The 13,913-nt window shown below is 41.1% G+C and overlaps 1 protein-coding gene across 1 annotated transcript; it reads left to right on the plus strand.

The window, feature by feature from the left end:
* The first annotated feature begins 5,374 nt into the window (after positions 1-5,374).
* On the plus strand, positions 5,375-11,340 carry zic5 (Zic family zinc finger 5). The gene is made up of 2 exons (XM_043691292.2): positions 5,375-6,457; positions 10,412-11,340. The coding sequence occupies exons 1-2, from the start codon at positions 5,425-5,427 to the stop codon at positions 10,843-10,845; spliced, it is 1,467 nt and encodes a 488-aa protein (XP_043547227.1). The 5' UTR covers positions 5,375-5,424; the 3' UTR covers positions 10,846-11,340.
* Positions 11,341-13,913: the final 2,573 nt, after the last annotated feature.

Raw genomic sequence — 13,913 nt, forward strand, 5'->3', positions numbered from 1 at the left:
TATTACCTGGCAAGTATTTACAATTAATCTTTATAACACTTAGAGAATATTGAGCCTTTAATATGCAGCATGAATTCTAATGCCATTTTGCCAATATTTTCGCCAATGACACAGATCTCCCTATAATATACCTATAAACCTAAACAAATAACCCAACGCGTGAGCAAAACACCTGCAGCTGATGGATGGTGCATTCGGGGCGCGATTGTTTTTCTTTATCTGGGAGGTTTGTCTCACAAACCCAGGATGCAATATTTTGCAAAGAACAGCGTCGCTTTAAATGAGATACATTGCAAACGTCAACAGAAAACGGGAAACTCACGAGTTTGCTCTTATGTATCAGCATAACCTCATCTGTTTAGTTGTGTGACTATCAAAAAAGACATGAACACAATACCTCTATTCGCACTCTTTCATATTGACTTGAACAACTAGAAACACATTATAAACAAACAGTGGTAAACCACCAGGAAGTGTTGAATTCAGTTTACTGATAGTCTATTAATTACCCCATCTATTGAAAAGAAACATGTATCTGTTCAATAATTAAGGGCGTGCAATCAAGCGTATAGGGATTTTATGTGAATCCAGACTTACAAGGCATGAGGTAATGGAGCGGCGGATTGCTATGAGGACATGGCTTGTATGATGTGGCCATTGACAGACAGCATTGGCTTTGTAGGCAAGTCGTTGTGGTTTACCACCAGTAAGTACAGGAACGGGAAGAGAGAAAAATACTAAACACATGTCACTAAAATTTCAGAAGCCTGCACTCGATTGCGCTTCACCTATCTGCAGTTATTTTCTTTAGAAACGGTGAAGAGCAACATTTATGCTTCCCTCCTGTTATTGTTACCAGCGAAATGCCATACCTATCTAGTTCAGAAGTTAGTATATTCATACTTCTCGTGGACATGGCCTTTTTCCACATTTACATGATAAATTGCAATATTTGGCATTGTTCTGTACCGTCCATCATTGCATTTCCAAAATATTCCCTACGTATTAACCTTTTCCCTTTATCCCCTCTCTGCCCCGGTACCTGATTACTTGACTTCTTGCCGTTATCGACTTTCAGATTTAACACAGACTTCTAGTTTCCTAAATTTGAACCCCATATTTCGCATAATTTATTCTATCCAAGCCACGTTAATAACTATATAGTCCCAGTTCATCCGTTGACTATATTAATTGCGCTCTTAAAATTCGTATTATGTTACTTTTTGACAAATGCACTCAACTGTTTTGAGCAATTGTTGATAATCCAGAAAATAGGGCGAAAAGCTAAAAAAAAATAGAATTTTCAACTGGAAATACGATTATGCTTAGAAAGTGTAATAAGAGATAGTAAAACCCCGGGAAATCGGAAGCAATTTCCTTAAAAATAATCAAGCCTGGAAAAAACAGTAACAGGAAACCAATTCATTATAATTATAACACAAACACAGTGCTTAATGAGAATTTAGCTTTATGCTTTACACTGAGCGGACAGACTCAATACTGGACTATAGTACCTCAGAACCAAATTAGTGCCAGATATTTATTATTTTTAAATTGCGTTCCATATTGATCGAATTGTGAATAGAATCCTAATTTACAAGTATCTGGAGGGTTCGGCCAAAGGAAGGGAACTTTCTTCAGCGTGTTACTTGGATCCATTAAAATGCTCAGTTATACTCTCTGTAAAATCTATTAAAACCAATACCATCAATTGGAGCATTCGGATATTGCAAATAGACGAGTTTTATTTCTCTGTTACATTTTTGTAACAATTTTAAGCAAAACAAAACAAGTGGAAATAAATAAATCGATCACAGAAGTATATATTAAGACATAGTAATCGATGACAGATACATATCATGCTGTGCTGATCAAGGACAGCAACAAGGAAACGCATGTAACAGCTATACCCCTTTACAGTACAATCAACTTACCTCGGCTGCTGAAACCATAAATCTTTATCCTTTTGTAGTCGGTAATATGGTGCAAACTTTCTTATCTGGCGAACAGGACTGGAGAACGGAATTTATTTCATTGCAAGTAGCAAGCACTTGTAGCAGCGAAACTTCGCAGACGCTTTTGTGTTCCTTTAAAACGTGGCTATTTGAAAGGCAAATAATTGAATTGCATAGTTTTGTTTGTTTTGAATTTAATATTGCAAGTGAGGGGAAAAAAACGTCCTGGTGCGCAAAATTCTTGCGCCCCTCATAACTTATAATGTTATGTTACAATGTTACTGCATGGCTCTCGTAGAATAACGTAACGTGATTTGGTGTTAGGCTTTCTGAATAAAATGGAATATCCAGTTTGCAAATACTATTCATTTAAACATCTTTGAAAGTGTTTGAAAGAGCATTCTTAATGTAGCCAACTGAATAAAGTTTGGGCAACGCGCTACAGTAATTTTATACGGAATTCCCATAAAATGACTAGTGTGTCAGACACTGCAGTCATTTTGTGTGTGCTAAAGGTGTGGCATTTTTGTTCTACTTGGCTGGTTTTATAGGAAGAAACCAAATTGCTTCGGAACAAAACGTCAAAGGCACCTGCTCGTAGTTCGCTCGTCACTTGTTCTATTGTTTCCTACATTATTCAGAACAAAACTTTACGATTATGAAAATTAATTATTCTTAACGTTAATGCAATTTTGCATTTTCTTTTGCTGGCACAAGCCCTGGTGGAGCTTTAGTGCGATACATGTACCTGATGCTTGCAAAGGGCGTTTGGAGGACATGCACCTAGCCAGGAATGGGACAATAAATGGAAATTTATGGGAAAAAAACCCATACAGAAAATTAATAAAACATTGGAAGACTTTAAAAAAGTAGCATAAAACGTTGTCTCGTCAATAGACATCCAGATACGTGCAACGTATGCATGTAGAAATTATGTCTTAAACATATACAACTCACAGGTAATAAAGCTCCACAATAATAAACTTGATAAATATGGTCTGTGATAATATTTACTAGCTGGATGTCTATAATGGAAACATGATATTGTAAAAACATTTCAAACAGTACATTGTCTAAGTTAATAACGCGACCAGGCAGAGAGCTCTATCTATTTTTCGGGTCAAGAAGACTAGATGGAGATTCACTTGTTTATTCAAAGTATAAAAGGATTGACTGACAATAAACCGTATACAGTAATATCCAAGCCATTCGAACAGCGTGTTTTCTTTCTATTATTTTAAAATTCGGAATGTTGTGGAAACATTAAGAAAACAATGAACGGGGCCGTATGAAATATCTTCATCTGAATATCTGCATGCTGAGTACAGGAGAAATAAATATGTTCATCCAAATGTCCGTTTTATGCGGAATGTCACAGTTTAACCTAATCATTTTCCGTTAGTTTGATTTGTTTGTGTTAGTCTATTTTCAATTTTTCTTTACGCAGCCTTTGGTTATTAACTTGGTAAGAATTTCTCACGTAAGTTCGTAAGTAGTAGTTCCAAGTAGAAAGGTAAACAAGGTAAATAGTGTATCTGTATATATTCACTTGTGTTTGTGCTATAATTAATATTTCAGCTTATTTATCAATCCCACAGTATTGACGTCTCAAAATTCACATTAAAGACTTGCCTTTGAAACCAGAAATATCTGCTTGTGTTCTGAGTACACTTGTTATTCTCTCTTCGCCGAGTTGGTATGGCTCAACAAATCACTATTTCAACAAACTCAGCGTTTGTCAAATAAACTTATTTTCTGCAATTAGTTCTGTGTTGTCACCTTTCACAACGATTCACCTTTCTTCTTTTGGCAATGTGTGTTGAATTATTTCGCTTGGAATGAATGATAAATTTTACTCCAGTCAAAGCCATCTAATTGTGTTATATTTCACTGACTTTTTAAACAATATATACTTATAAATAACAGTCGCCCAAGTTTTATAGATGATTAAAAATCAATTAAAGAAGCAAATGAGAGGAAGAGACGTGAAATGTATTGAACACTTGGTAAAGAATTACAATGAAAGGAAATAACGACGGCAGAAACATAATAAGGCAGATCATTTTGTGATATGAGAGTGCCAATTGAATTAGATTTAGCCAGGTTGAAACATTGCTATATCTGCCATAAACCCAACAATGACAAAATTATATAACATAGTCCATGTGATGTCTGGTGGTCGGGGTTTTTGAATTATCTTTTCATTCATGTGCCAAACCAAGATGAAGACCCTGTTCTTTCCTATTGACATACGACCAACCAAGCTTACTTTAACCAGTAGGTTTACAACACATCGTGATACTTAAGTGTATTTTCTTTCTTAATGTCAGTTTACATATTTTCCCTGAGTTTATTTGACACACGAATGTAGGTTGAGAATGCAGATTTTAAAATACAAATTCGAATGTGAGAAGTTGTGCATGCCTTCTTCCGACAATTTGGATGGTTTACTTATAACGACACGCTGAAACACCGTTATTCCGAAATCCTTCATTTTATTTGGAAAGGCGTATACATTTTCGCGTTTTACAAGCGCATGAAATTTCAATTAGTACACAGATACAAAAAAGACGCATCCAATTAATCTACACATCGATTATTCGCACTTATTGACATGGAGTCCCCTGCAAGCATAGTACAATTTTGATTCTTGAAAGACGATGTTTGAACTTGAAAGCATACTGTAATATGACTTGTATTATTTTACAGGAGAATTGTAGAGGGTGTTTATAAATTATTTTGGGGACTAATTATTTACGGGAAAGCAAAACACAATTGATACAAATGATATATCAATGATTCCTCACTGTGAAGCGAATTTGAAGACAGTACATATTCACAAAAAAAAATTCTACATCAAATGTCCGAATTCACCGAATGGGATGTGGGGGAGGTGTGGAGTGATGTGCAGGTGAGGTGCAAAGGAAGTCTATCGTAATTCGTTCAAGTCCAGATCAGGACATATATCAATCCTCTCTTTAAATAAAAAGACAAGTGACCGTATTTCTGAAGTTTCCAGTGAAAACTTGAGCAGGATCAACGAGATGGGAAGTGCCGGCAGGAGGTGGGAGGACCCCGCTGCGCTGCTCCGCTGAAAACCGGCGAATTGCCTGAACGGCGCATCTGCCAATCAGTCCACAGTCGCCAATCGCGGTCTTGCCATCTCTGAACTATATTTCCCTACTCTGTCGCCTAACCACTCCAGGTTCTGCCAATCGCTTGAGGACAGAGTGAGATAGGAGAGTTAAAAGTGCTCCAACAACAAAAAAAAAGAGAAAGTGCTGGAACTGAGCTCAATAATATATTTTCCAGCTTTGGTTTTTTTTTAAGTTGGGAGGGGGGCGGGTGGGGTGGGGGGTGGGGTGGGTGGGGTGGGGAAGCTGGTGGTGGGGGAGGTGAAGAGAGAGAGAGAGAGAGAGAAAAAAACGGTACCACCAACTACTGTGTGGATGGTCAGGCTTGTGTAGTTATGGAAGCGGCGCTAAGCAAGCGGAATCCAGCGTTGAGATTAGCGGATTTGGCAGCTAACAAATACCATCCCCATCAGAATATGTCAGGTTTCCCGGGGCTGGCGAGTCATACACACATCCACCCTGGGGAGATGAGCAACGATCCAAGTGTGGCACTCACCTCTTTCGGGCCTGAGCACGTGGCTCAGTCCAGCGGTGCTCTCAAACTCAGTCCATCTCAGCATATGGCCGGGCACCCCGAGACTCAGGCAGCGACGATTTTCGGCTCCGCGCAGAACTCGGTCAGTTACTCAGCGGGTCATCCCCACACGGGCTACGGCAGCGCCAGGGATTACATGCTGAGGAGAGATCTCTCAGCGTCCGCCATGCATGGACTGACTGAACAGCACCCAGCGACCTCCTCTCACCATCATCCCCACCATCACCATCACCACCACCACCATCACGGAATGTTCCTGTCCACCACAGCGAGCTACGGACACCCAGAGGTCTTCCCCGGGCTCCACGAGCAGTCAACGCCGGGATCCCACCACACTTTAAACGGACAGATGCGCCTGGGCTTGCCGGGGGACTTGTACCGACCGGAACATTTTAACCATCGAGCCGAGCACTACCCGGCCACTTCCCTGCACAGTTACAACTCCATGAACTTAAACGTTAACCTGGCGGCAGCTCATCACGGAGCCGGGGCTTTCTTGAGGTATATGAGGCAGCCCATCAAACAGGAGCTCATCTGCAAGTGGATCGACCAGGAGGATACTGCAAAGAAATCCTGCTCGAAAACTTTCAGCACCATGCATGAGTTGGTGAACCACGTCACGGTGGAACATGTCGGAGGACCCGAGCAGAGCGTTCACGTTTGTTACTGGGAGGATTGCCCGAGAGAAGGGAAGCCATTCAAGGCAAAATACAAACTGGTAAATCACATCAGAGTGCACACGGGCGAGAAACCCTTCCCGTGCCCATTCCCTGCTTGTGGTAAGGTATTCGCTCGCTCGGAAAACCTGAAGATACACAAGAGGACTCACACAGGTTGGTGCTTCGGAGCGGGATTTCACTTTGTCCACCCCCCCACCCCCCAACCCCCCCACAACCCCCCAACCCCCCTCTTCAGCAAGTGCTGGTCTCTCGGGCAAAGCTTTTAAGTTAGAAACAGAACCGAGGAGTGATTACTTTGGCGGAGTCTGACCAGTCTCCTTTTTCACCATCTCAGGAAACAAGCCCCGTCTGAGTTTAACTGGCCTGAAATCCGCCTTCACAAAACCCCTAGAATGTGGGATTAAAGTCTCGCGGTTTCATTTTGAAAGGTGCCGGAGATTTCCGTGGGTGGGAAACAGGCCGGGAACATTTTCAAACGGGCTTGGGGAAACAAAAAAAATACGATGGGGCCTCCCTTTGTTTCCTGTCCCGGGAATTACGAGTGGAAGATGGGTCACCAACTTTGAAATGAAGCGACCAGCCGCAATGGATTGGAGGTGTTCTCGGGTTTTAGAAAGAGAAGATTCCTCTTAAAATCCGATATTTAAATCCAAATCTCTTTATTAAAAAAAATTCACGACGAAGTGAAAGGAAAGGGATCATAAATTAGGACAGGAAGATCTCAATGTAACAGAGCTTAGGGGAGAAAATCGAAGTTTGTGATCAGACTGGACTTGGCCGGCTTTTAGTTGTTGAAATTTAAGATAGAGTCCCTGAGAGAAAGGATATCAATACCCTCACAGGCAGCATGCTATAGTTTGGCTCAGTCATTGGAATAATGAAGATTTTTTTGTCGTGACCCATCGGCAGTAAATACGCTGCAGGAACCATCGCAAATCCCCCGAGGGTGTACCCTGTCTAACTTGAACTAAGTTCACTGCAGATCTCTCGTATATCGTTTTTAGTTGCTTGCGAAATAAGGCAACCTGGTCAGAATTTATTGTTGCAGACAGATATTATCCCTTGGAGAATGTTTATTGACGTATGTTTTGCTTAATTGTTTCCACTGATTTATAGTGCGCTGTCACAGGGTATAAACAGATAGTGTTACACCTATTCGTTTAATGCCTGCCTAATTTGTTGTTTAAATGTTAAAAGCAAATGGTCCATGACTGCTCTGATTATAGATTTTATCTAAAGAATATGTTGGACTGGTTTTAAAAGGAAACATCGGGATATGGGAGGGGGTTGGAGGCGAGATGGGAATTGTACTGTAGCTTTGCTCAGGACTCGATTGGCATGTATTTATGGAGCTACTCGTAGGTTGGGAGAACCTAATGCAACATGACTAACCCTTCATATTACAGGTCGATTTCAGTTTGCCTGACTTATCAGATTGTTGGGTACCGGGTTACAAAATTGGAGGGCTAGATTCGCTTGCCCAAATCCTCAATCTCTTTCTGAGAGGAGTGTTGAAAGAAAATAAGGTTTTTAAAACTTCATTTCTCTCTATAAGACTCTCTATAGGTCTACAAGTCCGTATCGTTTGCCTTGTACCCTCCCAGCACCGTATCCCGAAGCAGAAATTGTAACTGAGAACTGAACAACTCTCTCTGGAATAGTCACTGTGTCTTTTCGGGCCTTCTTTTCATGGTTCCGAATTCGAGCTGTAAAGTGACCATTTGCTGACCTTTCGAATAGTGTCCACTTCGACCTAAAGGAATAGGCAGGGGTTTGGGGAGAGAACGTTAAATTCTCGCATCATAATATTTTTAAGTGGGTCATAGATTAAAAATAACACAAAAATGGTAATTAGCGTCACACGGCGAAGCAGAATTACTTTCTCCACTTCAGTGAAGCTGCAAGGTAAAGCTGTCTATCACTTCATGCCGGTCCCACAAATGGAACTGATGTTGCTAAAATTCTGCAAACTAGAGCCCGTCGAGGAAACGCAACGGCGCCGGAGGAGCCAGTTTCGCCGCTGTATGAAAGAAAATAGAAACATAAAATTCCCATGCATTTAAATCTAACCTCAGGCACCAACTCACACACAATATGGCGATGTGAGCCAAGTGTGTTTGCAAAGTCAATTACCATAATTCTCTGTTTTAAAACATTGCATTCCGTCAGTTTGAAAGTTTATGTGTAGCCTGCGAGACTTGTGGTGCCAGTCTGCAGATTTGATAAGGTCGGGAACACTTTGGTGTTCAGTCGCGTTGTCTGAATCTGGGGTTTGCTGAAAAGTTTATGCTGTGTTTGAAACCTGTATGTGTGGGGGAGTGTTGCTCAAACCAGGGCATTGAGTTTATGGAAGTCAGGTCCAGAGAAGAGGAAAATCTACCCAGTCCTGCTCTGCAGTGATCCATGCAAAAAAAAAAAATTGGCTTAAACAATCTGGGGCCAGGAGCAAAGATGAGTACCAAACTGTATAGGCCTATTGGTCTTGTTTTCCAGGTAAAGTCATGTGTTTGAGAGCCAAACCGTTTCTACCAGTCAAGTGATTTTGCTTAGATCCCTAGTTCAGGCAAAATGCAACGCAACAATCAAAGGCTGTCAGTGTCTTTCTCCTGACATGCTGCTTGGGGCCGGAAACTCCGAACAAACCGCCAGGCCCCAAACACCAGGCACGTTCGAAGTGCTAGTTTATGACCAGCTTCTGGGATCCAGGCACTACATCGAGCTGCAGCAGAGCTAAATATAAATATTTACCGTATACAAATCTGGAAGACGCCTGTGGCCATGGGTCCAGCCCCTGCTCCAACCCCTGCGCAAAAATATTAACTCGAAACAGGATCCAAAATAGGAACATCATCTTGTTTTAAAGATTCCGCCAAGTTATATAGTCAGTGCAAATGATAATCAAACTGACGAAGAAGAGCAGTCACCATGTTTTTTTGATGGTGCATGCTCTTACAAAAAGATGGCTACCATTCCTGGTGTTATTGTGCTCATCCAGTTTAACTGAGAGCACAGGTTTGAATTGACCGTGGTATGAAACCCATTTTCCCAATCTGAAGATAGATAAGAAAGCGAGATTGCTAGTTTGGCTGTTTAGTTTACAGGAAGTTGGCCTGTATTTGTAGTGCTACTCTTAGCTTTGCAGAATTTAATGCAACATGACTAACCCTTCATATGGAAGGTCGATTTCAGTTTGCCTAACTTATCAAATTGTTGGGTACCGGATTACAAAATAAACAGTGAAAGAATTACATTGAGGGGTTGAGTAAGAAAGCAAGTAATGTCCCGAGCCGCTTAACCGGTTTAATTCTCTGGTTGCAGACTTTAAACTGAACGAATTCTGTCAACACAAATACCAAACCCCAATATTCTCTTCACAGTTTCCAAGGGTCTGAAAGATCGAAATAGCATGAAAGAAAAATGTGAATATTACAATTGGCCAGTGAAATAAGTTCTTTTTTTTATTTAAAAAAAAGGCTCAGAACTTCTTGCCAAGGAGATTTGTCAATAATGGCAGCGCTAAATTACTTTCCAAGTGAAATGTTGAGGGATAAAAAACTGCGTTAGTTGCAGTTTAAAGTTTATTAGCGCTTCAGATGAAGAATGTGGAATTTGGCTGATATATACTTTATGCAGATTCGCAGCGTTTTCAGGAAAATCGGATGAAAAAGGAGTATTTTTCCCCGAGACGCGTTCATGCCCGACTGAAGTGTGAATTAAATTGTTTATGTGCAACACGAAGTGTTCCAAATGCCCTCTAGAATACAAAGCAAAGCTGGGATACGTTGGAGAGGCCAAAATCTCTGCCAGCAGGTCATAATGGTAAAGCTTACATTTTATGTGCATGTACACTTAAAGAATAACATATCAATTTGTCTAGCGCCTTTTACGACCTCAGGATCTTATCCTAAAGTGCACTACAGTCAAGGAAGTACTTTTGTTGAGGTGCAATCGCTATTGAAATACTGGAACTTACTTTTGCAACTAGAGCTAAAATGGTCGTGCTGAACTCTGAATATTTAAATAATCAATTTTAAAAAGCTTGAAAAAAACTTACTGTAAACAACCACTCGGTTTTATTCCCTTACTGTGTTTTCTTTATTATTTCAGGAGAGAAGCCTTTTAAATGCGAGTTCGATGGTTGTGACAGGAAATTTGCCAACAGCAGTGACCGGAAGAAGCACTCTCATGTCCATACCAGTGACAAGCCGTACAACTGCAAAGTGAGAGGCTGCGACAAGTCTTACACTCATCCCAGTTCCCTTCGCAAACACATGAAAGTGCATTGCAAATCTCCCCCACCTCCCCTCTCTTCTGGTTACGAGCTCTCCAACACATCCTTGGGGGTAGTGTCTCCAGCCTCAGAGCCCGTCAGGGGCCGCACTGCCAGCGTCTCTTCGCAAGTCACCAACCTCAATGAGTGGTACGTCTGCCAGGGGAGCGGGGCAGCCAATAGCCTCCACACACCTTCAAGCAATGGCGCCTCATCCGACACTGAGGATGAGGAGGTTTACAGGGACCCAGATCCCAGGACTATGCTCTGACAGATGAGTGCTGCAGAAACGTGCATGTGGGCACCTTGAAAAGCGTCGATCGAGGGTTTGTGGCAATGGCAGACAACCAATAATACCAACTGCGGGTGTCCTGTGGCCACTTTAAACCAAGTAGGTTCAAAAGGCCTAGGAAAACAACTTAAGGGCTATGGACCTGATCTCGTGCAGCTTTGTGGCCTATACGTTCAATTTTCTGTGTCAACAGAGATTATAGTGGGACCATCGAAACTAATGAAAGTCACAACTTGATTTATTTTCAGAGTTGTAAATAGTGATGATCAAAAGTGACTTAAAGAAATAAAACCTATCATTCGACCTATTGCAATCGAGCAATAGCGTTTTTTGTACCGACCAGAAAACATCTCCGCGCTTTTTTTTAACAGTCACACAACATGCATAGCCTTTCTTAACGCCCCAATTCCCCTCAGGGGCTGGGAATGATTCTTTGAGAGCCCGGTTACAGGGTTACAAGCCGACGGTTCGAGCGAAGGGCTACGCCACACTTCTGACACAATGATGGACAATATGATGCAAGTTCGACGGGTGTGGGGAGTGGATGGGGGAGGGGGGAGTTCGCCATATTTCCGTATTCAGCTGAAATGACCCAGTGCTAGTGGTGCAATAATAAAACACTAAAAAAAAGGTACATACTGTTGCAAAAAGAAAAGTTGAATTAGGACCTTCCTAAACGAGTCACATATCCGTAAATGCTGAAACTCTATTTGACCCTGTGAAATCAATAATTTATCCCAACCTTTATTGGGATTCTGGAGCAGCAGCCTCTCGTGCGATCTTCTATCATGGTACAGACAAAAATATTCATATTTTACTCATAATTATTCAGGCCTTCGTGCAAACAAACTAAAGAGCACTAATATGTCCTTAGAGGCCAGAAGATACAAAAATGACAGGCCTGTCCCTGTAGGATTTGTACATAATTGTGAGCTGCGAGTCGTTGTTATCATCGTTAGCTACCTTAAGATTCTCGTCTGTAAATGTTCTTTTATTTGTAAACTATAATTTATTTGCTGATGTGTAATATCTTTCTGCAATAGTACAGATACACCAAAGAATTATATTATTACGTTTGGTGCAGTTTCGTGGTGTTGATAAATCTGTGGTCTGTCAGAACATTTATTTTCTGCTTACTTGAATGAACTGTGAACTGTGAAGATGAAGATATGTGATTGTTCATTCCTTCCGGGTGCTGCAGTTAATCGTTGTAACTACAGTATTGGTACGTTATCATTACCATGCATGTGCAGTTATTTAACATTATATTTCCATTAACAAACACCGCCTAGAATCTCTGATTGGAATCTACAAACCTACACTCAAAATACAACGGAGAGATCACATTTCCTTTGAAATAATGAATGGTCCACGTGTATTTCAATTAGAAGCGTGTTTCAGTGACGGAGGTTTAGCCGTGTGACAATGTATTTTCAAATTGTGAATAAACGAATATTGTTTTTTCTCAGCGTTAATAACTTGTGTATTAAATGTGCAAATCCTAACAGCAAAGTCTTGTGCTGTGCCTATGGAAACCTTGACCTCAGTGGTAGAGACTCGGGTCATTTTAGCTAAAAGATCTGAAGATAAATGACGGAGGGCATCTGGTGTAACTTTTCTTGTCTGCTGTTGCGTGACAACAGTTGTCTCCATGTAAATATTTACGAGTCTATCGCAAATAGGATGCACAGAAGGACTTCAGCAAACAGTGAAGGATGCTACCTACCTGGATCCAATTGGCAGACGGGAGATGAAACAGTTCCCAACATTGTCTCTAATTAGCATTTCAGTATGACGTCAAGGAATAAGGAAGGAAGTTTATCCTGTGGAATCATGTTCTACCAACTCCAGAAATCCAGGTAAGCAGAGAGTTGAAAAGTATATCACTCTGTTCACTCCTCTAATATAAATCCAATCCCTTGCACACCCAGATATTTCATTGTGGCTACTTTTAACAATATCGGCAGCAATGTAGTAGTATTAAAATTGACGGCTGATCCAATATAAAACAATCTCGAAATAATACAGGGGAAAGACAGATTCGGAAAGTCAACTGCTATCCGTACAGTCCCTGAAACCCCATGTGTACTTATCGATGTCTCCAAAATTCCATTCCTGTCTCATAACAACCAAATGAGGATGGAGAATCCATAAGGATAATATGGTGATCCTCGGTGATTGATTTTATATGTGATGTTGGTTCTTTTTCTCCTTCGACATGGAATCGTAAAACAACTTGATCCGTTGTTGGCTTTAACGTGGGAGTTCAGTGAGTTTGGCCATTTTACGACTGGAAACCTAAACCGTGCACCTGAGGGTTGAGATCTATGGATGACTCGACCAACACAAAGCATACAACTTGGGGGTACATCTTTCAGTTACATTGCTGATAAAATGAAGCAACAGGAACTCCATTCCTTTTGGTCAAAGTGTCAAAGAACAGATGGAAATGTGGGTAAGAGAACAGACCCGGGATGCAAGAAAGCAATTCGAAGAATGAATGATATGTCTCCTAAATGAAATAGGTTGTTTCAGTGAGATTCACAATTAAAAGCATATGAAGCAGAAGAAGACTCATGTAAATGAAGGCGCCAATCAATGGGGAAACTTATAGCTCTCTAATGAAGTTTCTGGTGAAAGGAAGGGCTGTACAAAGGCATCCAGACATGAATCATTCATGGCAGATATCAAAGATAAAAGATATTCAACAATAAGAGATCGTTGTAAAGAATGCAAAAAAAAACACGCTTCCCCTCCATACTTGCTGCACTAAACCCCACAACCTCGCTCTCCCCTTATTCACTATCGCTTCCTATAGAGTTAAAATGTGACCAGTGCCTGTCCTGCGCCACTTCAAAGCAATTTACTCCAGAGCGGAAGACTTGGCGCTTGGACACTCTTCATGCTGTGTTAGGATTTCTATGGCAATTGGCAAACCCGATCTCCACATTTGAATATATTTACAATAAAGCTCACTTATTAGGTCTAAGCAGCGTATGATTTAAGCGGAGATGAAGTCCATTCTCTCCCTGCACGGTAACACCAGA

This window comes from Chiloscyllium plagiosum, unplaced genomic scaffold (genome assembly GCF_037043375.1).
Source record: "Chiloscyllium plagiosum isolate Xiang-an unplaced genomic scaffold, Cpla_swu_hap1 HiC_scaffold_6, whole genome shotgun sequence".
NCBI classification, from domain to species: Eukaryota; Metazoa; Chordata; class Chondrichthyes; order Orectolobiformes; family Hemiscylliidae; genus Chiloscyllium; species Chiloscyllium plagiosum.

Excerpts from the sequence above, each read along its gene's own strand:
- zic5 (XM_043691292.2), top strand. The coding sequence starts at position 5,425 with ATGGAAGCGGCGCTAAGCAAGCGGAATCCAGCGTTGAGATTAGCGGAT. Across the intron at positions 6,458-10,411 it reads ACACAAGAGGACTCACACAG|GAGAGAAGCCTTTTAAATGC; the intron begins GTTGGTGCTTCG and ends TTATTATTTCAG.